Source organism: Panthera onca, chromosome C1 (genome assembly GCF_046562875.1).
Source record: "Panthera onca isolate mPanOnc1 chromosome C1, mPanOnc1 haplotype 2, whole genome shotgun sequence".
NCBI classification, from domain to species: domain Eukaryota; kingdom Metazoa; phylum Chordata; class Mammalia; order Carnivora; family Felidae; genus Panthera; species Panthera onca.
Window position 1 is genome coordinate 205516926 of NC_138346.1, and position 26432 is coordinate 205543357.

Consider the following 26432-nt stretch of genomic DNA (forward strand, 5'->3'; position numbering starts at 1 on the left):
GCAGAATCTTCGGTTTGGGGTCTTTGGGGAGACCAGGTTGTGGGGACCTGGCTGGCAGGACACGAGGAGCAAGGGAGGTAAGTCCACCAGCTCTCTGGTCCCTTCACAGTGATCTTTGTGCTCTAGATCCTTCTTCAGATCAGGATTGTGTCCAGAGTTGCCATGGAGATTTGGGGCTGAGGCTGGAGCCTGGGGAAAGAAGGCGGGGAAGATGTCTGCTTACCCCATGCCAGATGGGAACCAGGAAACTCAGATCCGGTTCGGCCACAAGGCTTCTGGGAGGGGCACCCACAGCCTCAGAGACCTGCTCTCTGGACAAATCGGCATCTTAGGGCTGAGCTTGAGAGAAGCCCAGGACATCCAAGGGCCGCTCTGAGGGCTCTAAAAAGGCAGCAAATGATGAAGGAGTTCATTCTATTACCAAAAAGTATTTCTACCTCAGGGCCTTTGTACTCACAGTTCCCTCCCACCTGGAATGCTCTTCTGCCATAGCATTCCATGGCTGGCTTCTTCAGGTCACTCAGGTGTCAGCTCACATGTCACCTCCTGAGACCACACTTCCTAGACCAGCTCTCAATCTGAATTAGTGTTCTCCCTCCTTATCACTCAGTCACATCTCCCCACCTTTATTATCTCAGCACTCGAATTATTTGGCTTACTTATATCTTGTGTATATAATCCATTGGCCCCCGACTAAGATTGTGTTCCACAAGGGTCTTGTTGATCTCTGAAGCCCTAGGACATACATAGCACAGCGCCTGGCGCAGAGCAGGAATCCAGAAAATGAGAATAGGTGGGTAGTATTGTGCATATGATTTCCCTTTTGCTGGGTTTAACTTCCCCAGGTGTAAAAGAAAGAGCTTGGACCATTTCAGGTTTTTCCAAAATTTGTCATTAGAACCGTTTTTTTCATGGGGTGCCTGGCTGGCTCAGTCAATAGAATATGTGACTCTTGATCTCAGGATTGTAGATTTGAGCCCCATGTTGGGTGTAGAGATTACTTAAAAATAAAATCTTAAAGAAAAACAATAAATTTTTTCAGAACGTATGTTACATGGAACATTAATATATAAAACTGGAACTTTTTGAGTCTGTTTCCTTACCTGTAAACTAGGGTAATGATAGTTCCAACTTCCTAGGTTTGTTGTAAGAGTTCAGTAAGTTGATACAGGGGGAGTACTTAGAATCGTGTCTGGGGGCGCCTGGGTGGCTCAGTCAGTCAATCATCCAACTTTGGCTCAGGTCATGATCCCACAGTTCATAAGTGTGAGTCCTGCATTGGGCTGTCTGCTGTCAGCCCACTTTGGATCCTTTGTCCCCCTCTGTCTGTGCCCCTCCCCTGCTTTCTCTCTCTCTCAAAAATAAATAAACTTAAAAAAAAAAAAAAAAAAAGAATAGTGTCTTTTACATAGTAAAGTGCCCAGTGCTGGGTGATGACGCTTAATGTCATTACTATTTAAACAAAGGTGCACCATGTTTGAAGAAGTCCCTAATTGAAGCCTTGAGACCCCACTTCAGAGTCCCAGGACTCTCTGAGAAAGTTAAAACCACTGTCCCCAAAGCTCTGTAACAGTTGTCCCTTCCAGAGCTGACATTCGATGCTACCTTTCTGCCCTACTGTGTATGTGCTGTCCAAGGCTGGGCCTGGGGGAGACTCTGAGAGGACCCAAGTCCACTTCAGCAGGAGCGGATGTACCACGAAGCCTGTGAAGCTGAAGATTTAGGACACATTATTTGCGTGGGGTTTTATGTTTTTGTAAAATTTGCAGAAGTAAGATGTTCTAACCGCAGTCAGTTCAGACCGCTCGCTGTCTCTTTCCACCCCATCTCCTCCATCACACCTCGCTTCAATGCCATGGGCATTTTTGTAATCTGGCTAAATGGAGGTTGGTTTGGGTTTGGGTTTGGAAGGATGTGTTAATGAGGTCCTAGCTTCTTCCAGGTAGGGTTGCATTATTTCTGGATGCTCGGAAGTAATTTCCAGGAATGCCCTTCACACCCGTTGTGCTGTCCCCCCCAGTGTTGTGATATGAAGGTACAGAATCAGAGGTCATTATCGTGCCTGGCCCGCCAGGTGTGAGGGTGTTAGAGGAGAAATCAGGTTTGAAATGTATGAAGCCAGAAGCTACTCTATGGAAAATCCTCCCAAATCTTTCAGCTCACAGTGGGTAGAGTTTATCCCAAGTTTGAGAGCAATCCTTAAGGGCACAAATAAGCATATCAATAATAAAATGCAAAGCTGAAGAAAAAAATGTAAATGATCACTAACAAAAACTAATTTTTTTGTTTATTTATTTTTAAACAGTCTGTATGCCCAACTTGGGGCTAGAACTTACAACTCCAAGATTGAGAGTCATATGCTCTTCTGAATGAGCCAGGCAGGTGCCCCAATAAAAAACTAACTTTGATCAATCATGCTAGAGGAAAGACTGAATTATCTTTCTAGTCCTGTTATAGAAAATATGGGGTGCCTGGGTGGCACACTGGGTTGAGCGCCTGACTTCAGCTCAGGTCATGATCTTACGGTTCATGGGTTCAAGACCCACATCGGGCTCTGTGCTGACAGCTGGGAGCCTGGAGGCTGCTTCAGATTCTGTGTCTCCCTCTCTCTCTGCCCCTTCCCTGCTCATGCTCTGTCTCTGTCTCAAAAATAAATAAAACATAAAAAAAAAAAGAAAGGGGCGCCTGGGTGGCTCAGTTGGTTAAGCGTCCGACTTCAGCTCAGGTCATGATCTCGCGGTCCGGGAGTTCGAGCCCCGCGTCGGGCTCTGTGCTGACAGCTCAGAGCCTGGAGCCTGTTTCGGATTCTGTGTCTCCCTCTCTCTGACCCTCCCCCGTTCATGCTTTGTCTCTCTCTGTCTCAAAAATAAATAAACGTTAAAAAAAAATTAAAAAAAAAAAAGAAAATGTCATACAGTTATCACACAAGTGACAAGAGTATGTAGCCAAAAAAGTAAAAGAGTATTACAGAACAGTGTTGGGCAGTCGATTAAGAAAAATTGTTACTGGGGCCTCTGGGTGGCTCAGTTGGTTAAGCGTCCGACTTTGGCTCAGGTCATGACCTCACGGTTCATGAGTTCAAGCCCCATGTCAGGCTCTGTGCTGACAGCTCGGAGCCTGGAGCCTGGAGCCTGCTTTGGATTCTGTGTCTCCCTCTCTCTGCCCCTCCCCCACTCATGCTCTGTCTCTCTCTGTCTTAAAAATAAACACTTAGGGGCACCTGGGTGGCTCAGTCGGCTAAGCGTCCGACTTCAGCTCAGGTCACAATCTCACAGTTCGTGGGTTCGAGCCCCGCGTCGGGCTCTGTGCTGACAGCTCAGAGCCTGGAGACTGTTTCAGATTCTGTGTCTCCCTCTCTTTCTGACCCTCCCCTGTTCATGCTCTATCTCTCTCTGTCTTAAAAATAAATAAACATTAAAAAAAAAAATTAAAAAAAAAAAGGACAAGAAAAATTATTATTGTTTTGGATTTATATTGTTTGTGCTATTTGTCAGTTATTTTAACCTTAAAAGTTGTCATGATTTTTTTCTCATTCTAAATATTCACTTTCAAATCTGGTTTTGTGTTTATAATTTATTTAAAAAAATTAACGTTTATTTTTGAGAAAGACAGAGACAGAACATGAGTGGGGGAGGGGCAGAAAGCAAGGCAGACACAGAATCCAAAGCAGGTTTCAGGCTCTGAGCTGTCAGCACAGGGCCCGACGTGGGGCTCGAACTCATGAACTGTGAGATCATGACCTGAGCCGAGATCAAGACGCTTAACCGCCTGAGCCACCCAGGCGCCCCTGTAAATTCCATATTTTTAAAGAGTGCCTTCAAATTTTCTATGCTTCAGCCCACAGAACCTGACCCTCAGGAATCTGATTGGTAGAGCCTTCAGATTAAGCACATCAATAAACAAACAAAAAGCAATCATTAAATAAGTTACAATCTTTACTACACCAGAATGTGAGGTACCTGGGGAAGTCAGGAAGGGCTTCCCAGAGGAGGGCATTCCCGAGTTGGGCCCTAAAGGACACAAAGGAGTTTCCATGCAGGAACTGTACTAAATATTCCAAGCAGAGGACTGAGTACATGTCATAGTCACAGGGAACTCGTTAGCTGGTGTGGCTAAGGCATGTTGCACAGAAAAACAGAGCGGAATGACCACAGTAGTGACATGTAACTTCCCAGGGCACCTGGGTGGCTCAGTAGGTTCGGCTTCCAACTCTTGATTTCTGTTCAGGTCAGGATCTCACATTTTCTGAGATCGAGCCCTGCATGGGGCTCTGTGATGACAGAGCGGAGCCTATTTGGGATTCTCTGTCTCCCTCCCTCTCTCTCTCTGCCCCTCTCCCACTAGCACGCACACACATGCACTCTGTCAAAAATAAATAAGCATTTAAAGCAAACAGGGGCGCCTGGGTGACTCAGTCGGTTAAACGTCAGACTTCAGGTCATGAACTTGTGGTTTGTGAGTTCAAGCCCCGTGTCGGGCTCTGTGCTGACAGCCTGGAGCCTGCTTTGGATTCTGTGTCTCCCTCTCTCTCCCTCCCTCCACCACTTGCGCTGTCTCCCTCTCTCTCTCTCAAAAATAAAGATTAAAAATTTTTTTTTAATTTAACAATTTTTTTTAAAATAAAGGAAACAAAAAAAAAAACAATGTAACTTCTCATCTCCTTGACCAGGCTTTGTGCAGAAAATATTCCTACCTTTCATGAACTAGGGACAAACTTAATGTAGGGACCACTTCTTAAGTGTTTACAACATTCCAGGTACTGGCTATAACCTTGTGGCACGCTTTATCACGCATAATCATCACAATGACCCCACAAAGAGGGCATTCTTATGGGCCTCATTTAAATGATGATAAATCTGAGTACAGATAATGGTCATAAATAAGGTTAGTAAGTAGAGAAGTAGAGTATTCCCCCTGGGTCCCACTTCCTAGCTCTGTGACCCTTGGGCAAGTGACTTAACCTCTCTGTGCCTCAGTTTTCTCATCTACAAAATGAAGACCATACTAAAGTATCTTATTGCCTATTGGGAAGACTAAATTAACAGAAAGACGTAAACTCCGTTTTCAAACATCACTAACCTCTATCTTAGGCATTGGAGATAGTTCAGAGAACAAAATAAACAAATAAGTTCTCTTGTGGAACTTGTACTCCAGTGGAGGATAAATGAGTAAAATGTGTGGTGTATGGAATAGTGATAAATATTAAGAAGAAAAAACAAAGCAAGACAGGGAAAAATGAAATGTCAGAGAGATGCTGAAATTTTGATAGAAAGGCTTCACAGAGGCCTCACAGAGAAGGGTCTTTTGAGTAAAGATCTGAAGGAAGTGAGGGAGCCAGCCATGTAGCCCTTTGAAGTAAGAAGATGCAAGGCAGAGGGAAGAGCAAGTGCAAAGGCCCTGAGGCAGGAGCATGCCTGACACAAGCAATAATAGCATGGAGTGAATGCCGTGATGGGGAGAGTGACAGGAGATGAGTTAGATCATTCAGGGCCCTAGTGACCATTGTAAGGACTTTGGCTTTCTCTCTGAGACAAGAACCACTGGGCAGGGCCAGATGCTGCAGGACCAGATAGGAGACTATTTTAATGAGTCTAGAAATGATGGTGGCTTGGACCACGATGGCAAGAGGTGGTCAAATTCTGGACATATTTTGAAGGTACAACCGATGGGATTTGCTGACATTGGATTTGGGTGTGAAGGAAAGAGGAGTTAAGGGTGGCATCCTGGGTTTCAGCCTGGCAGAGGGAAGGACGGCGTTGCCATAACTTGGGGATGGGGGAGGATGGGGAGATCAGCATTGGACACATCCCGATTGAGACCGTTAGAATTCCCCCCAGCGATGGCACGCGATTGTTGGATCTCTGAGTCTGGAGTTCGCTGGGGAAGTGTGGGTGGGGATATAATTTGGGGAGCAGTTGGCATGTGGATGTTATGTAAAGTCACAAGCCGGGGTGAGTGGACCATGGGAGTGAGCAGAGAGAAGAGGAGAGGGCCAGCAAGCTTGGACAGTACCCCAACCCTTTTGCTGGGGGAATGCAGCTGGTACCCAAGGATCTGGAGAAAAATGTCCCCTAGGGGGCAGTCAAAGCCAATATGAGCATGTGGAACCTTGCTGTGCATTCTAGAAACAGCCTCTGGGAGGCTCTGGGAGGCCCCTCAGCTTAGAGGCTGGAGATAGTGCAGCTCCTTGAAGAAGCCAAGCGTTTGCTGGGCATCTCAGCTCTGAGTCCTAGGTGTCTTCCCTACATGTTTGGGTAACTGGAGGAAACGACAGTTGTCCTACCCAGTTGATGTGCCTTTATTATTCTGTCCAATGGGTCAGCAGATTGGATCATCTCTAAGGGCTCTTTCCCTCAGACGCTCTCTGAGTCTGGAATATGGGCTGATGCTTCTGCACTTGGGGGTGTCACATCTCATCTGTCACATTCTTTCCTGCAACTTACAGTTTGATAAGCTACTGGTAAATAACTGTTCATGGATGCCAATTTCAAGCCTGGGGCCTTGAATACCTTCATTCCAGAAAAGCCCTGAGGCCGGTATGATCATCTCCTTTAATTTTTTTTATGAGATTTTTTAAAGTTTGTGTATTTTTGAGAGAGACAGAGACAGAGCAAGCAGGGAAGGGGCGGGGGGCGGGGAGAGAATCCCAAGCAGTCTCCACAGTATCAGCACAGAGCCCAATGTGGGGTTCAAACTCACGAACAGTGAGATCACGACCTGAGCCAAAATCAAGAGACAGTTGCTTAACTGACTGAGCCACCCAGGCGCCCCTAATCATCTCTTTTTAAAAATAAGTAAACATTAAAGACAAATGTCCTTTTTTTTTTTTTAACGTTTATTTATTTTTGAGAGAGAGAGAGCATGAGAGGGAGAGGGGCGGCGAGCCCAATGCAGGGCTCGAACCCATGAACTGTGAGTTAATGACCTGAGCCGAAGTCCGGTGCTCAACTGACTGAGCCACCCAGGTGCCCCCAAAGAACTTTTCTGATACAGAAAGTTAACCTGATAGAAAAAAAGGGGATGGGCACTTGGCTGGCTCAGTAGCCAGCAGCTCTTGATCTCGGGATTGTGAGTTCAATCCCCACCTTCGGTGTAGAAGTTACTTAAAAATGAAATCTTGGGGGCACCTGGGTGGCTCATACAGTTAAGCGCCTGACTTCGGCTCAGGTCATGATCTCATGGTTCTTGAGTTCAAACCTCACACCGGGTTCTTTGCTATCCTCACAAATCCCACTTCAGATCTTCTGTCCCACCCCCCACCCCTACCCCTCCCCAGCTTGCACACGCACGTTCTCTCTCTCAAAAATAAAAGAAATAAAAAATAAAATCTTTAAAAAAAGGAAAAAGGGGCATTGATTACATTCCTTGCATTACCAGACACAGAGGGACTGATGGGAGTCCCAAAACAAGAACCAAGTAACACGTCTTGGTATAAGCTAGATTCGGTGCAGACCACACAAAGTGGTCACCACAACATCTTATTCACCCAAATGGAAATGATATATAAGGGAAAGGACACGACAGCGTCCTCCATTGAGAAGGCAGTGTCTCAGTCTTTGCCAGACTTGCCCCATGAGCAAAGAGGGCATGGAAGACTTCATCCACCACCCTCCTGGTCTGAGCTGACACTAGGACACAGCTGATATGATGGCTCAAGGATAGGAGTGCCTCACTCATACCACAAGAGATCAAGGGCAAAGCAGCAGCCCTAAATACAACCACAGGAGGAACTCTGGTGGGTAGGGGACAGACAAGGCAGCTCAATATGATGAATTAAAATCAGTACCAGTGGGGCGCCTGGGTGGCTCAGTCGGTCAAGCATCTGACTTCGGCTCCAGTCATGATCTCATGGTTCGAAAGTTCGAGCCTGGCAGTGGGGTTCTCTGCTGTCAGCACAGAGCCTGCTTTGGATCTTTGTCCCTCTTGCTCTCTGCCCCTCCCACCCCCCTCAAAATTAAATAAACATGAAAATAAAATAAGTACAATTGCCAATAAGTCAGAACTTACACGAAGGAGATCCTGAAATTATCCTGAATTATGATCCATGGGCAGTAGCCAATGGCCTAATAATTTGGTGCTCCAAATGGAAAACAAATAATTGTCTCATGAATGGCTAATCAGTATGGAGAAAACCAATATGGGAGAACATACATCAGGTCTGACAGTCTGACACATTAGGAGATCATGTCTCAGCACCTAGAGAGGTAAAACTCAAGAAGCAAAATACAATCAAAAAGTAGATAAATTAACTGGAAAGATAACATCAAAAATGGTTAATTGACAAAATACTAGCTAGATGGGTCCCCAAGCAAATGGACAGATGGGGACAAACTTATCAATTAGATGATGATGGGAGAGAGTTAGTCCTAAAACAGCACATACTAAAACATTGCCAAATCTGCTAGTCTTTTCTATGTCACTTGACAATAGAAAAGGGGGCACACAATTTGAAGAGCTAGCAGAAAATGAATCTGGTAGATAGAACATGCTGGAGCCTTGATCGAGTCACTAGGAAAAAGGAAATGGCTGGGGTGGATACTTCCTCAGGACTGGGGTTTACATAGATGCGAAACCCATAATACCAGACATACAGACACTTAGTATCTGTGGAACCCCCTAGGCCACAGAATCAAGCCAGGAAACAAACATTACAATAATGACATGAGTCTAGGGCAGTAAGAAGAAAATCTTATGCCTCATAATCCTACAGAAGCAGGAATGGTAAGAAAGTTTAATGGGTTACTAAGGAAACACCTAAATCTAGCCTGGGGTGAAATAAATAGAAAATGGAACAGTGTTCTGGCAGAATAAATGGTCTAAATTACATAATAAGCAACTATCCTGACACCCTAGAGCTATTCAGACAACCAAAATACAGTCCTCTAGGGGCACCTGGCTGACTCAGTAGAGCACGCCACCCTTGATCTCAGGGTTGTGAAGTCAAACTCCACACTGGGTATGGAGCCTACTTAAAGAAAAAATATAGTCCTATAATCAAGCTGAAAGACATTAAAGATTATTGAGGAATAAAACTACAAGTACAAGATTCTTACGTTACCTCTTTCAGAATAAAAGCATTTACTTTGGGGCGCCTGAGTGGCTCAGTTGGTTAAGTGTGTGGCTCTTGATTTTGGCTCAGGTCATGATCTCATGGTTCGTGAGACTGAGCCCTGATTCCGGCTCTGCACTTACAGCATGGAACCTGCGTGGTATTCTCTCTCTCCCTCTCTCTCTGTCCTCCCCCTGCTCGTGCACGTGTGCACTCTCTGTCTTGCTCTCTCTCTCTCATAGTAAACTTAAAAACAACAAAGCATTTACACTGACCACCCTCAATGACTTCGTTATAACCATCCTATTTATCTGACACTGTGTACCCAGTTTACCTGTAAATAGACTGACCATAACCTATCAGATTGACTTCACAACTAATTGCTAAGGTGATGAACACCTCATTTGGATCAAACCAGGATCGGATATAGACCCATGGACATTTCACAATAACTAAAATACATCTTATTAGGGGCACCTGGATGGCTCAGTCCCTAGAGCATGCCAACTCTTGATCTTGGCATTGTGAGTTCAAGCCCCATGTTGGGTGTAGAGATTACTTTAAAAAATAAAATTAAAATACATCCTATTAGCCCAACTTCAGCCATCATGAGACAGAAATGGTCCAAGTCTGCATGGAAGTAAAGAAAGCTACACGACCCTTCAAGATGGCCCGAATGAGGCTGACATAATCACAAGGGATCTTGAATGGGGAGACTCACCCTATCAGAGAAATACCACCAAGAACAAAAGACCGGATATGGAGTTGGTGGGCCTGAGCCTCTGCTTAAAACCTCACCTCACCTGCATCTACGAAGAGTAGAGCCAACAGGAATGTTTATGCCTTCCTTAAGAGAGACAAGTGAACTAAGAGGTGAAGAAGATTTGTAGCAACATCATCAAAGGTTCCATGGGCCATTAGGAAGAACTGAAAACAGAACAGACGTAGGAGTGGGTATCACAAACGTTCATAGACACCGGGCATGGTACGTCGAAGAGAAACATGGTACAAAGACGCACTTGGGAGACCTGGCTGCTCAGTCAATGGAGCATGTGACTCTGGATCTTGGGGTAGTAAGTTGGAGCCACACGTCGGGTATAGAGATTAGTTAAAAATTAAAAAATAAAATGGGGGAGGTGCCTGGGTGGCTCAATTGGTTAAGAGTCTGACTTTTGATCTCTGTCTGGGTCATGATCCGGGGGTTGGGAGATTGAGCCCCGTGTGGGGCTCTGCTCTGAGTGTGGAGACTGCTTAAGATTCTCTCTCTCCCTCTAGCACTTGTGCACTCTCTCTCAAAAAAAAGTAAATAAATAAATCAAAATATAAATATAAATAAAATCTCTAATGATTAAATGGATGGAGCTTTCTCTCTCTCCCTGCGTGCCAAGACTCTGTGCTATGGACATTTTATGGGACTCTGGACATAACCTTGGGAATTGGATACATTGCAACATTAGCAAATACTTAAGGAATATGCTTGTTTGCTATGATTCTGTTTGTAATTTTTTTAAGCTTATTTATTTACTTTGAAAGAGAGAAAGAGTGAACTGGAGAGGGACAGAGAGAGGGAGAGAGAGACAATATCAAGCAGGCTCCACACTGCCAGCACAGAGCCCGATGCAGGGCTCAAACTCATGAACCATGAGATCATGACCTGAGCTGAAATCCAGAGGCAAACAGCTAACGAACTGAGCCACCCAGGCGCCCCGCTATGATTCTAATATTGGTTCAGGTCTGTTGTAAAGCATAACGGAGTCAGGGTGTGAACTGTAGAGCAACTATGTTTGTAAATTATGTCTCAGTTCTGGCCATAGCTTCTTTTTTGTTTATTTAAATATTTATTTAGTTTTGAGAGAGAGAGCGTGAGTGGGGAAGGAGCAGAGAGAGGATCCGAAGCAGGCTCTGCACTGACAGCAGAGAGCACGATGTGGGGCTCGAACCCACAAACCATGAGATCATGACCTGAGCCAAAGTCAGACGCCCAACTGACTGAGCTACCCAGGCACCCCTAGTCATTTTTTTAAGTAAACTCTATCCCCAATGTGGGGCTCAAACTCACGACCCCAAGATCAAGAGTTGCTCTATCTACTGAGCCAAGCAGGCACAGCTTTTTGTTTTATTTTATTTTATTATTTATTTTTATTTATTTTTTATTTTCTTATTTTATTTTATTTTTTTATAGCTTTTTATGAATTCCAGATGTCAAAGGCTGCCTGCATCCTGGTAAGGTCTAGCTCACATCTTAATAGTGTCAAAATAACCGTGTCACTTGCACTTCTCTAAAAACTTCTCTAAAACTTCTCTAAAACAGTCCAATGCTGAGGTGGCAAGAGCCAGTAGGTGCAGTAATCGTATCAAGGATCAACATATTCAGGTTTGCTAAATTGCCAATAACCAATCAGAGCCAAGAGTGTAAACAGCCACACACAAAGAGCACGATTATAAACAGCGTCGATTATAAACAGCGTCGTAAGTTGGACAGTGCCCACCCAAAAGTCATGCCCTCCCCCCGAATCTCAGAATCTGATTTTATTTGGAAATAAGATCTTGGGGCGCCTGGGTGGCTCAGTACACTAAGCATCTGACTTCGGCTTAGATCATGAGCTCACAGTTCCTGAGTTCGAGCCCTGCATCGGGCTCTGTGCTGACAGCTCATTATCTGGAGCTGCTTCGGATTCTGTCTCCCTCTCTCTCTGCCCCTCCCCTGCTCATGCTCTGTCTGTCTCTCTCAAAAAATAAATATTAAAAAAAAAAAAGGAAATTAGATCTTTCCAGATGTAATTAGTTAAGATGAGATACCGAATTAGGATGGGCCCTAAACCCAATGGCCAGTATCCATGTAAGAGGAGAAGGCCACACAGAGACATACACAGAGGGAAGATCCTGTGAAGGTGGAGGTGGAGAGTGGTGTTACCGCCACAAGCCAAGGAGCATCAGCAGTTACTTAAAGATGGGAAAGGCAAGGTCGACTTCGGAGACCTGAGCGGGGAGCGTGACCCTGCAGGGAGCTTGAATTTGGACTTCCAGACTCCAGAACGGTGAATGAGCAAATGTATTGTTTTTAAGACACTCAGTTGGTAGCAATTTATTATAACATCCTTAGTGGACGAACTACGTGCAGAAGCGGAGGTCTCCATTATAAGATTCCTGATCCTGGTGCCCCTTGCTCCCAAAGCAGGAGTACACACTGTCTGTCCTTCACTCTCCTAATGCTGGAGGGTCGGTCTCTAGGCAAAGGGTCATGCCGGATCCAATCCACTGTGACGGTCGAGGTAGTGGCCGAGGAGAAAGAGAAGGAACATTTGTACCGAGAAGGTGACCACCACTTACTACCTAGAATTTAAGGCACTGTGGCCTTTCACCCTACCTAGTGTGGTGTCTCTCCTGATTGGATGGGGGCCTCCAGATGTGGGGTGACTCCACTGGGTGGAAGCCAGTGGCGAGGACAGTGAAAGGATTCACCTGGGGTAGAACAAAAGCGATAGAAGTTTATTGGATACACCCATAAAGGGAGGCGCTGCAGGCAGGATGGCAAAGGAGAGACTCCGGGGCAGTGGAAGGAGGCTGTTTTTAAGGGGGGTGGAGGGGGGACGCAGAGTTGCCTGGGAGGCTCAGTCGGTTAAGGGTCCGACTTCGGCCCAGGTTATGATCTCACGGTTCACCAAGTTCGAGCCCTGCTTCAGGCTCTGCGCTGACAGCTTGGAATCTGGAGCCTGCTTTGGATTCTGTCTCTCCCTCTTTCTCAGCCCCTCCCCTGCTCTTACTCTGTCTCTCTCAAAAATAAAACATTTTAAAAAGGGGGAAGATGAGGAGATATTGGGACATACAGAATTTTCCCTTTTTTGGTAACTGTGCCTGGTTGTAAGTAGCCCATTGGTTGGTCAGGTCCTATAGATATTTTGAGGTGGGTTCCCCGATGGGCCTTGCTGTGTTTAGACAGATGGTCACTGTGGGCTCTTTCTACATTCCGTTGCTCAAGCCTGTTGACTAAAGGCAGCCTCTACACCCAGAAGGACTATGTGTGTGTGGGGGGGTGGTGTATTAATAGGGAGATTTATTCTAAGTGTCTAAGACATTGTATTAGGTAATCCCTTATTATATTAATTCTATAATAAATACGCTTTTCAGAAGGCTACCTGTGGTCAGATCCCACATTACATTTTAGCCAACGGAGTTCATGTGATATGGTTCACTGAAGGTCTCGTCTCCTCCCTCCACTATACTGGTCAGTGACTAACTCCTGGGTATGCCGATTCACACTGTAGATGTCAAAGGGAGACCCAACGCTAGAATGTGACCATATATGTTCAGATCCACAGTGGCGGCAAGGAAGCGTAGTAAAGCATCTTCAGTGTCCACATGAATGGTACTTCGTGGATGAGGCAGCCCTGACCCCACCCATCCTCAGGTGGTGACACATTCCACCCCTTCACTTCCCTTTTTGGCTTGGTGCTTTCCCCTTTCTTCCCGGTCTTGGAAAGATGGTGACATTAAAAATCTGCTTGTGCTTCATGCGTACTTTGTGAGTCTGCCCAGATTTCAAGCTCCTTTCATCTAGGCAAAAGAATCTACTTTCTGTTTGTTTATTTTGAGAGTGAGTGCGTGTGCACGCCCACATGAGCAGGGGAGGAGTGCAGAGAGAGAATCGCCAGCAGGCTCCTAACTATCAGTGTAGAGTGGGCTCGGGGCTCGATTCCATGACCCATGAGATCATGACCTGAGCTGAAATCAAAAGTCAGATGCTCAACCGACTGAGCCACCTAGGTGCCCCAGAAAAAGAATCTACTTTTAACCATACCTCTGGAACTAAAACGATAATCCTTATTCAGACTGATGCACATTCATTATTTAGCGATTTCTTTTTGCTGTTAAATTTGAGAGAGAAAGAGAGATTGAGCGTGAGAGTGGGGGAGAGGGGCAGAGGGAGAAGAGAATCTTAAGCAGGCTCCATGCCTAGTGTGGAGCCGGATGTGGGGCTCGATCCCATGACTCCGGGACTGTGACCTGAGCCGAAAACACCAAGCCAAAAAGAGTTGGCCGCTTAAGTGACTGAGCCTATAGTGTATTTTTTTTTAAGTTTATTTATTAAAAACGTTTTAAATTTTTATTTATTTTGAGAGAGAGAGAGAGCATGAGCAGGGTAGGGGCAGAGAGAGAGGGAGACACAGAATCCGAAGCAGGCTCCAGGCTCTGAGCTGTCAGCACAGAGCCGGATGCAGGGCTCGAACCCACGAGCCTTGAGGTCATGACCTGAGCCGAAGTCAGATGCTCAACCAACTGGAGCCACCCCGGCACCCCAATAAGTTTATTTATTTAAAGGGTGCTTGGGTGGCTCCGTCAGTGGTGAAATGAGAAAGTAATTTATTTCTGTGAAGCTGATGTCGGGAAGACTGCAGCCTGGCGTCTCCAAGACAGTCCCAAAGTGCTGAAAGTACTTGTATGTTTATACAAAGAAAATGTGAAACAAGGTCAGTGAGTACAGGCAGGTGGGCTGTGAAGGGCCAATCAGTCATTGCCTTGGGGTCAATCACTCCAGGTCTGGCTGGCTCAGGGCAGTCTTTGTTGCTTGAGGGGTAGTTTGGGCTCACGTCAGCGGATGCTTTGCCTGCGGGGTCTTTTGCCTAAATTGAGAGATAAGCTGGAAAGAAGAATTTAATCAAAAAAGTACAGACTGAGGTCAAAATGGAGGTAGTTGAAGTTCTCTTTCATTACTACTGTAACAAATCACCACACTCAGCAGCTTCAAACAATTTATAATTCTGGAGTTCAGATGTCTGGAGAGGGTTTCACTGAACCGAAATCAAGGTGTGGGCAGAGCTGCGTTCCTTGCGGAGAATCCAGGAGAGAATCCATTCTCCTTGCCTTTCCCAGCGTATAAGGGTGCCTACATTCCCTGGCTTGTGACTCCTTCCACTTTCAAGTCAGCAGGGTAACGTCGTTTCTGGCTCTGACCATTCTGTCTCCCACTTGGAAAGACCTTTGTGTTGGGGTGCCTGGGTGGCTCAGTTAAGCGTCCGACTTCGGCTCAGGTCATGATCTCATGGTCCGTGAGTTTGAGCCCCGCGTCGGGCTCTGTGCCGACAGCTCAGAGCCTGGAGCCTGCTTCAGATTCTGTGTCTCTCTCTCTCTGCCCCTCCCCTGCTCACGCTCTGTCTCTCTCAAAAAATAAACATTAAAAAAAAAAAAAGAAAGACCTTTGTGGTTACATTGGGTCTATTGAGGTAATCCAGGATAATATCCCCATTTTAAGATCTTTAATCAAATCACATCTGCAAAGCTACATCCTTTTGCTACATAACATATGCACAGATTTTGAGAATTAGGACATGGACATCTGTTTTAGTGTATTTGGGCTTCCATAACAAAAATACCATACTAAAATAAAATAAAAATTAAAAAAAATGCCATAGACTGGGTGGCTTATCAACAACAGAAATATTTCTTAGCAGTTCTAGAAGCTGGGAGGTTCAAGTTCAAAGTGCTCGCAGAAGCAGTGTCTGATGAGAACTTAGTCTCCTGGTTCATAGAAAGCTGTCTTTTCACTATGTCTTCATGTTGGTGGAAGAGGCAAGGGAGCTTTCTGGGGTCTCTTTTATGAGAGCACTAATCCTATTCATAAGGGCTCCACCCTCATGACCTAAGCACCCCCAAAGGCCCCACCTCCAAATACCATCACATTGGGCATTAGGATTTAACCTGTGAATTTCTGGGAAATGAGAACATTCAATCTATAGCAATATCTTCGGGGTGGGAGGGTGGGGCAATATTCTGCCTACCATAGCCCTATAGGTCATGAAAAGTAGTTTAGATTTTATTTAAAATGTGAAATGATGACAAAATGGAGTGACATAACCTAATTTATGTTTCTATTTCTTTTTTATTGACCTATATAAAAGAGGGCCCAGGATGAAGGCTGGCAAAACTTCAGCTGTGATGCTGTGATTTATAAAAAGCAATACATATTTGGGGGGTGCCTGGCTGGCTCCATCGGTTAAGCATCCGACTTCGGCTCAGGTCATGATCCTGCGGTTTGTGACTCCGAACCCCACGTTTGTCAGCAGGTCCGTGAGTCCAAACCCCGCATCTGCAGCATGGAGCCCACTGCAGATCCTCTGTCCCTCCTCCCCGCACCCCCCACCCTTACCACTCTGTGCACCTCCCCCGTTCACTCTCGCTCTCTCTCAAAAATAAACGTTAAAAAAATAAATACATACATGTTGGTCTTCCTTCATTCCTCCCAGAGTTCCTAAACCCTTGGAATTTCCTAAGTAACTGGAGTGATAAAGTTGTCTTTTGTTATAACAAGCCCCTTCCAACTACTCCAGGCTTTATGTTAATGAGATGACTTTTGGAAAGCCCCTGGGTAATTTAAGAATGGGGGCTAGTTGCCTGGAAAACCAATCATGATTAGAGGGCTGGAACTTTCAGCCTCAATCCCAGCCCCCGAACTCTGGGGAGTAGAGACTGAGATCAGTCATGAACAGTCGATGATTTAATCAACTCTGGCTGTGTAATGGAGCCTCCATAAAAACCTACAGGACTGGGGTTCAGAGAACTTCCAGGCTGGTGAACAGTGGGGTTGCTGGGAGTGTAGCGTGTCCAGAAAGGGCGTGTCCAGAAAGGCCATGAAAGCTCTGCGCCCCTTCTTACATTTCTTGCCCTACGCCCCTCTTCCGTCTGGTTGTTCCTAAGTTCCAGCCTTTCCTAATGAACCGTTCATTAGTAGGTAGAATGTTTTCCTGAGTTCTGTGAGCTGCTCTAGCGAATCAGTCAAACCTGAGGAAGAGGTGATGGGCGCCTCTGACTTGTAGCCAGTTGGTCAGAAACCTGGATTTGCAATTGACGTCCGAAGGAGTGTATGTGTGTGTGCAGTCTTGAAGGACTGAACCCTTAACTTGTGTGATCTGATAAGATCTCCAGGTAGATAGTGACAGAACTGAGTTAAATATGTAGGACATCTGGCTGGTGCCACAGAATTGCTGGCTGTATGGGAAACCCACACATCTGGCGTCAGAGTGAAGTGCAACTATAGTATAGAGGAGACACATAGGAGTGAGTTTTTATTTTAGACTAGCATTTAGGAAATCCGTGGAGGAGGAGGAAGAGGAGGAGGAGACAGCAAAGAAGACTGAGAAGGAGCAGTGACTGAGGGAAGTGGACAACCAGGAGCGGATACTGCCTAGAAACCAAGAGGACATTTCAAGATGGTAGGAGCAGTGACTGCAGCGAGCTGAGGGCTGAGAGAAGACTGCTGGGTTTGGTGACATGGGAGCCATGCGAACCTTGATGAGAGCAGCTGTAGGGGAATGAGAAGGTCGCAGGCCAGATTGGAGTTGTTTGAAGAGTGAACAGAAGATGAGTGGTAAGTCGAGAGAGTACAGACCTCGGCTGTCCACCGCGGTGGCACTCCCCACATGTGGCTAATGAGCACCTGAATAAGGCAAGTTTGAAATGTTTAAAAAAAAATTTTTTTTTTCTGAGAGAGAGAGAAAGGCAGAGCTTGAGCAGGGGAGGGGCAGAGAGAGAGGGAGACACAGAACCCAAAGCAGGCTCCGGGCTCTGAGCTGTCAGCACAGAGCCCGATGCCACACTTGAACTCATGAGCAGTGAGATCATGACCACAGCCAAAGTCAGAGGCTTAGCCAGCTGAGCCCCCGGGCGCCCCGAATGCGGCAAGTTTAAATTGAGATGACCTGCGAGTGTAAAACGCACACAGATTTCCAGAATATAGTGTGAAGAAAAGACGATCGAATATTTCGTTGATATTTTTTAAATATTGATTTCAGGTGGAAACGTACCCACTTTGGATATACTAGGTTAATTATATTGTTGAAATTAACTTCACCTGTTTCTTTTTACTTTTTAAAATGTGGCTACTAGAAAATTTTAAATTACCTATATGGCCTGTATTATATTTCTTTTGGAAAGTGCTAGGGATAGATAATTCTTTCGATAATTTTACTAAGGAGCTAAGAAATGGGGAGGAAAATAGATGGGAATTTAACATTGCTGACCATTCCCATCTTCTTGAAACTTTCCTCCCTAAGCTTCTCAGGTACCCAATTCTTCTGATTCTCCTTATATCTAACAATTGTTCCTTCTGGACCTTCTTTCTAGGGTCCTTCCCATTCCCGAAGCTTATTAGGTGAAGGAGCAAAACTGTACCATGTGGCTGTGCAGAAGAGTGTTCCAGGCAAAGGAAACCACAAATGCAAAGGCCCTGAGGCAGAAGTCGGCTTTGGTAGTTGTGCGCAGGGAGTAAGAAGATGGTGTTGCTGGCTCAAAATTGGGGGAAGGGAGAGTGATAGGAAATGAAGTCTAGGCAGTAAGGTGTCGGGGAGAGGGCCTTTGGAGGAAGACAGGAGACAGGAAGGAGGGAGAAAGGAAGTTTTTAGAGGTTTTTAAGGCAGGGAGTGTCCACTCAGTTTACATGCAGACTATAAAGAGACAAGGGTGAAACTTGGAGACCAGTTAGGAAGCTTTTGCAAAAATCCAGGTGGGATCAGGGTGGTGATGGTAACTGTAGGGTGGTTGTATTCTGCATATACTTTGAAGGCACAGTTGACAGGATTTGTTAGCTGTTTTTTTTTTTTTTAAGTTTTTATTTAATTATTTTGAGAGAGAGATTGCGCACACATGAGCGGGGAGGTCAGAGAAAGAGGGAGAGAGAGAATCCCAAGCAGTTTCTGCACTGTCACCACAGAGCCGGATGTGGGGCTCAAACTCACAAACCATATCATGACCTGAGCCGAGATCGAGAGTCAGACACTTAACCCACTGAGCCACCCGGGCACCCGACTGACAGGATTTGTAAAAGGACTGGATGGGGATGTAGGAGAAGGGTAGGTTAAACCTGCCTCTAAAGCTTCTGAAAGGATAGAGTTGCCATTTGTTGAGATGGCAAAGATTTAGAAGGATATTTGGGGGCAACTGGAAGTGGAATAAGGGTAGGTTTTGGACTTGTAAAGTGTATCGCACACCAGAGATGCCAGGTAAGCAGGACATACAAATCTGGCATCATAGGAGTGAGGTCAAGCCTGGAGATACGAATTTGGCAGTCAACACACAGCTGGTATTTAAAGCTACATAAGGAGATCAGATCACCCAGGGAGTAAATGTATTAGAGAAGGGTCCAGGGACAACCTTACGCCACTCAAGCTTACAAGTTAGAGATAAGAGCAAAGCAGCAAAGGGCACTAAAAAAGAATGGCCAGTGAATCGTGGGAAAAGCAGGAGAATGTGGTATCCTGCACCTTAAGAAAAGGAAGAGGTTCCAGAGAGAGATTGAATAATGGTTCAGATGCTTTGGATTGGTAGGACAAAATCAAGTGTGAGCTTACCAATGGATTTCACAGTGTGACCTTCATATGAGTGGTTTTGGGGGAGATAGAGACAAGAGCTTGATTTGGAATTAATTTAATGAGGATAGGAAGAGGGGAACTGGAGAAAACTATAGACAACTCTTTTCAGTTTTATTATAAAGAGGGAGCAGAAAAATGGGACAGTAGCTTGGGGTGGATGTGGGAGTCAAGAGAGAGTTTGTTGAACTTGGGAGAAATCAAATCACATTTGAATGCTGACGAGAATCATCCAGCATAGAATGAAAAATTAATGGTGCAGGACAATATATCCTGCAAGATTCAGATTCATGTCTGCTGTCTTGACATGTATGTCCCTTATGCATCTGAAACCACTTAAAAAACCAATAAAAATCAAAATGACTGCACCAACGCTTCAGCAAACCTGGATTTTAAAGTAACCTTTTCCCTCTCTTCAGCAAACTTGCCCTCCTCTCTTACCACCCTAAAGACAAGACTGGAAGCTGGTAGCACCACACAATGCCTGTCAAAACCAGCCAGATCCTGTATTTCCCTATAACCCTCCAGCCCCTTCCTCTGGGAGGGCTTGCAGTTTTGTTTTTTTTTAATATACGTATTAAAAAAATTTTTTTAATGTTTATTTACTTTTGAGAGGGGGAGGGGCAGAGAGAGAGGGAGAGACATAATCCAGAGCAGGCTCCAGGCGCTGAGCGGTCAGCACAGAGCCTGACGCGGGGCTTGAACTCATCAACTGTGAGATCATGACCTGAGCCGAAGTTGGACACTTAACTGATTGAGCCACCCAGGTGCCTACACACACACACACACACACACACACACACACACACACACACATATTTTAACTGTATTTGTAAGAGACAGCGAGCACAAGTAGGGGAGGGGAAGAGAGTGGGAGAAAGAAAATCTTAAGCAGGCTCCATGCTCAATGCAGACCCTGACGCGGGACTGGATCCCACGACCATGAGACCAGGACCTGAGCCAAAAACAAAGAGTTGAATGCTTAACTGAGCCATCCAGGTGTCCCAGGCCTTCAGGTTTTGAAGGTCAGCCTGCTGCAGCCTCCTTTGCCTGCAAAGCAATAAAGCTATTGTTCCTCCTTACCCCAAACTCTGTCTTCCTGTTATATTTTGGCTCTGAAGCATGGAAGCTGGTTTTCGACCGCACACCTAAAATGCAATACAGTCGACTCTTGAATAACACAGGCTCAGACTGTGTGGGCCCACTTGCACTTTTTCCGATATAGTACAGTACAGTAAATGTGTTTTTCTCTTCTTTATGATTTTCTTAGTAACATTTTCTTTAGCTTGCTTTAAGAATACAGTCTATAATACATAAAACATATAAAATGTGTTCATGGACTTATCGATAAGGCTCCTGCTCAACAGCAAGCTATCAGTAGCTAAGTTTTTGGGCAGTCAAGAATTATACCCAGACTTTCCATGCTGCTGGGGGTCAAGGTACAGCACATAGTTCAAGGGTCTACTGTATTTTAAAAATTGAAATCATCATCTCCCTTCTAAACTTGCTCCTTCTGTAATCCCTATCTCACTTGGTAGAAACTATTACCCAGGTTTGAAAACTGGCATATAGGGGCGCCTGGGTGGCTCAGTCGGTTGAGTGTCCGACTTCGGCTCAGGTCATTATCTCACCGTCCATGAGTTTGAGCCCCATGTCGGGCTCTGTGCTGACAGCTCAGAGCCTGGAGCCTGCTTCGGATTCTGTGTCTCCCTCTCTCTCTGACCCTCCCCCATTCATGCTCTGTCTCTCTCTGTCTCAAAAATAAATAAACATTAAAAAAAATTTTTTTTTAATTAAAAAAAAGAAAACTGGCATATAGCAGTGACAGCCTGGTGAATAATACAATTTCATCATTTGCTAAGTGAGACAATGGGTGGCACAGGGAGCTGTAAGCACCAAGGAAAGGGCTATGACCCAAACTTGAAGGTCAAATAACAGGTGAATAGACACTGGTTAGACCAACATCATCAAGTTGTAGCAATTCCACATCCTAGGTATCTTTCAAATTTGTCTCCTCAGGCGGTTATCTATTATGAAACAGGACAACCTCCATTTTGACCACATTATGTACTTTCTAATTGATTAAGTTCTTTCCAGCTTATCTCCTAATTCTGGCAAAAGACCCTGCAGGCAAAGCTTCCCCCCCCCCCCCCAATGTGAGCCAAAAGCACCCCCTGAAGCAACAAGGACTGCCCTGGGCCAGCCAGACCAGGAATGATTGAGGAAGACTGTCCTGACCTTCGCTGCTTACCTGCTAGTACCCAATGACCCTAGTCTCACATTTTCCTTATATAAATGTAAACGCATTTTCAGCCCTTTAGAGAAGTCTTTGAGATGCTAGTCCATGGTCTTCCCCGAGTCGGCCTCACGGAAATAAATTCCTTTCTCGTTTCACCACCACTACTGCCACTCATGCTCTGCCTTTGGATTTTGTCAGTGGCAAGTGGTTGAACCTGGTCTGTTTGGGAGCCCCAGGGCTGTGCTTTTATACCCCACCCCTGGTACAATTACATGGCCCCAGTTTAGGCCTTCATGATCTCTGGCCTGTTATTATTTCAGTAGTCTTCTAAGAGGTTTCTCTACTTTTGACCTTGACTCAAACTGAAAAAGCTATACAAAATGCAAATCTCCAATGTATGCCTCACCAGCTTTAAACATTTCAAGGAATCTCTGGGATAAAGGCAAAGTCGGCCTGCCTCTCAAGGCTTACCTCTAACCTAACCTCCCTCGGTCTCAGAATTTGTTTTCTCACACCAAGAAGTCTCTCTCTTCTGTGCCTTTGCTCCTTAGGGTTCCCTTTGTCTGTAATGGTGCCTTTTTTCTATCCTGGCTAAGTTCTACTGATTTTTTAAGATGTGTTTAGGAATTACCTCTTCTAGTAAGCCTTTTACCAAGTACTGCAAACCTTCCAAGGCTGGGAAGGGGATCTTTGTGTTTCTACCGCTCTCCCCTCACCGCCCCCAACCCACCCCCCCCCCCCCCCCCCCCCCCCCCGCCAAGGCCGGGACCACGTCTTATCTTCGTCTTGCTTTCAGCAAATGTTTATCTAATGAATGACTAGCACACTTTAAGCATCAAGTCCAAGGTTACCCAGCTGGTAAACTGCTGAGTCAGAAATTAGCGCTTAGACCCCTGGAGGGCTCTCATTCAAATGTAAAGTCCTCAAAACCTTCCCTCCAACAGTGCCCTTTACAGTTTGCAAAACATTATGATAAGGCTACTCTTTAGATCCTGGGGCAGGACTTGTAAAAAGGAAATGTTTTTAAACCCGGGAGCTAGAGAAGAGCCTCGGAAAAGGACTAAGTCCTCTAAAAGAGAGGACAGCAGTCAGGGGGTCAGCCAGCTGCCAGAAGACCCCCCCCCCAGCCAGAGAAACCCCACCCGAAGCCCACCTCACCCGAAGCCCCCCTCCACCTCGAGGACTACAAATCCCAGCATGCCTCGCATCCAGTGAGTGACAGCACGCTATGCATGCCGGGACATGTAGTCCAGTTCTACTTGAGGAAAGGCCCAGAACATCCCGTGACGTCGGGAGGGCTCGGGAAAGGAGTCGGAACCGGTCCAGGCTCAAGTTTAATCATCCTCTACAGAGCCGACCGTCGTTTTTTTGGTGACCTGGTTTCAGGTCCTACCCCGCAGTCCAGCGGCCCTATGATGTGCGTTGAGTAGCTTCTCGCGTGATTCCTTCAAGGTTAAGGGGAAGTACCAGAGAGCGAAAATAGGCAGCCTTTTGCCCTCGAGGTGCCAGCTTGTTAGGGTAGTGGCTCGCAGGACGCTACCCTGGACAGGTGCTCAGACGCTGCTTCCCCAGCAGCGCCGGTGAGGACGTGGCAACACTACCTCGAACAGGCTGCTTCCCCTTCCTCCACCCGTCGGGCTAGAGGCGCGGGGTGGCGCAAAGACTGCTGGGAACGCGCATGCGCCCACCGCGGCGGGGAGTATACCTCCAACGTCTGCGGGCGCGAGGGGTGTCGGGTGTCGGCGGCGGCGCTTTGCGGCTAGTCGTGCGGGTCGGGCGCGGGCGGGCGGGCGCGGCGGCAGTGGCGCGCACAGGTGATTGACTGGCCAGCTGGCTGAGGGATCGCCTGGTCCCCATTGCTGGCAGGTGGCGGAGCCCATTTGGGCGGCGGCAGCGGCAGCAGCAACAGCAGCGACGGCTCGGCTCGGGAGGCGCTCTTCGGGCCAAGGCCATGGCCCCGCGGCTGCAGCTGGAGAAGGCGGCCTGGCGCTGGGCGGAGACGGTGCGGCCCGAGGAGGTGTCGCAGGAGCACATCGAGACCGCGTACCGCATCTGGCTGGAGCCTTGCATCCGCGGCGTGTGCAGGTGAGGCCCGCGCACTGGGCCTTGCGCCCCCGGTTCGGACTTCGGAAAACCGGGCCGGGGGTCATATTGGGGGAAAGAGGACAGCAGCCAGCTGCGTGCATCTAGCAGGCGCGGAGAGGGGCAAGGTGGAGGCTTCCTCCTTAACGCCGTCTGGGCGACCTGAGTAACGCAGCCTTCCCGGGCTTTGCATGGAGGTGATGCTGCTGGAAGCCCTTTAGAAACGGTTCTAGGTTCTTATCTAGAAGATGGCGGTGGAAATGGTTGAAGGCAGGAGCTGAGAGCTTAGCAAACGTTTTTGGCTGTTGTATCTTGGCCACGGCTCGGCTTTTTCCATTGTAGAAAGGGAACTTCTTGGAAGTGAGTTTCATCACAGTATATCTTTTATTACTGGTGACGCTAAGCCTTGGTCATCTTAGTATTAGTTTCGGATAGGGCTGATTTAGAGAACCGTATGGGTAGTCTACGTCATCGACACCTTCACCCCCAGTTGACCTACCCTCTCGTTCATCTGTTTTAGCTTTTTCCCCCTCTTTTTTGGGGGGTCGTTTCGACCGTACCACTTTACCAAGTGCGAAGTTTGAGCTGTATAAGTTCTGTCCTTCACTTCTGCTTAGCCCTTGAATCTTGACTTTCCTTTTAGTTCGAATTCTTAGGCATTGTTCCTGTCTCTTCTGTTTTTCCACCTTTTAACGCGGGAACTATAGTTTTTGTTCTGGAATGTTGTTGAATTGAGTTGGCCAAACCGGGCATGCTCAGTAGCTTTACTTCAGCAGGCATTTAGTAAAGGCTTTCTGGAGTTTTTAAGCGGCGGGACCCGGAAGGAATGGAAGTCAAGGTCTCACTTTGGAATTTAAGTCTAGGTTGAGAAGTGATTCAGGTTAGGGAGCTTCCATAAGGCTAACGAATAATTCCAAGTTCTAGGGCATCTGGCTTGCAAGGAGGGGACATCTGACTCCAACAGTAAGCCCTGGAATGACAGAGGCTGTGTATAACAGAATTTATTAAGCTTCAGTTAGTTTCCCAAAATAATTAGATTCTAGAGAAGCAAAACAAAAACAAAAAAAAAAACCCACCACTCTTTCACTGTTAGAATTCTGATTTTAACGCAAATTAGGGAGTAGAAATTGACTGCGATCCTTATAAGGGGAATGTCCTAAGAGTTTTAAGTTGCAGGTAGCCTGGGTGGCTCAGTCCGTTAAGTTCCTGAGTTCAAGCCCTGCACCCAGCTCTTTGCTGACAGCTCAGAGCCTGGAGCCTGCTTCTGATTCTGTGTCTGCCTCTCTCTGCCCCTCCCCCACTCGTGCTCTCTATCTCTCTCTCAAAAACATTAAAAAAGTTCTTTTTAAGTTGCAATTGCAAGGTTTATATCCAGACAGGTGTTTTGTTTTGTTTTGTTTTTTTTAAAGCATCGAGATATAATTCACATATTGTATGATTCACCTATTTAAAATGTACTATTCAGTGGTTTCTGTTTGTATATTCAGGGCTGTTTAGCAATGCCCACAGTCTTGACTTTAGAACATTTTGCCCACCTCCCCACCTAGCCCTTTAGCCATTGGATTGGCACTCAGTCCTCTGTACATCACCACCCAAGCTCCAGGCAACCACCCATCAACTTTTCTGCTTCTAAATTTGCCTATCTTGGACATGTCATGTGAATAGAACCACAAAATATGTGGACTTTGTGACTGACTCCTTTCACTTAGTGTAATGTTTTCAGGAGTCATCATGTTGTAGCATGTGTCAGTATTTCATTTTAAAAAGTGTGCAAAAGACAACAAAATGTATTCTTTTAAAGTATACAGGGGTCCCTGGGTGGCTCAGCTGATTAAGCATTCGGCTCAGGTCATGATCTCACAGTTTGTGATTTTGAGACCAGCATCGGGCTCTCTGCAGTCACCAAGAGCTGGCTTCCGATCCTCTGTTTCCCTCTCTATCTGCCTCTTCCCTCCCACTACCTCCCCACATGTGTGCTCTCTTTCAAAAATAAGTAAACATAAAAAAAAAAAAAAATAAGTAAACATTAAAAAAAAATAGTATACAATTAAGTTGTACAACCATCACCATTGTCTAGTTCCTGAATCAAAGGGAGGCTTAACTGAATGAGCCACCCAGGAGTCCCCCCGCGTGTCCCCTGCCCCTGCCTTTTTTAATTTTAATTTTTAAAGTAGGCTCTACCCTCAATGTGGGGCTTGAACTCAAAACCCCAGTGATTGAGTCATGTGCTCTACCTACTGAGCCTGCCAGGTGCCCCCAGCTTTTTTCTGTTACCTTAAAAGGAGACTCCATATCCTTTAAACAGTCACTTCCCGTTTCCCCTTCATGCCACCTTCTGGCAACCACTGAACTTCCTGTCTTGTAGGTGTCTCTTCTAAATATTTCATGTAAATGGAATCAGACGATATGTGGCCTTTTTTTGTGTGGCTTTCAGGTAGCATGTTTTTCCAGTGTCTTCCATGTTGTAGCGTATATCAGTCCGTTATTCCTTTTTGTGGGCTGAATAATATTCCTTTGTTTGGATATATCATATTGTTGATGACCTTAGAAAATTTCCCCCCGACTTTATTGACAAATAATTGACAAATAGAATAACCTGTATTTGAAGTTTACAACGTGATGATTTGATAAACATGGTGGAATGATTACCAAGATCAAGGTAGTTAACACATCCGTCACTTCACCTAGCGTAGTTAACTTGATA

At 46.0% G+C, this 26432-nt stretch overlaps 1 protein-coding gene across 8 annotated transcripts in view; it reads left to right on the forward strand.

Annotated features, from left to right (window-relative positions):
• The window catches only part of USP48 (ubiquitin specific peptidase 48), a 115434-nt gene that overhangs the window by 2665 nt on the left and 86337 nt on the right, over positions 1–26432 (forward strand). For 6 of the 8 annotated variants that reach the window (XR_013557688.2, XM_060621769.3, XM_060621768.3 and 3 more), the window contains exon 1: positions 23513–23731. The exons of 1 other annotated variant lie outside the window; for it this stretch is intronic. Coding sequence is in view for 6 of the 7 variants with exons in the window: in XM_060621769.3 (XP_060477752.2) it covers positions 23598–23731 (134 nt within the window). In the remaining variant the exon portion in view is untranslated. Of the gene's footprint in view, positions 1–23209; positions 23227–23512; positions 23732–26432 lie in introns of those variants that run through there. One more of the 8 variants, XM_060621767.2, reaches the window with a different exon arrangement.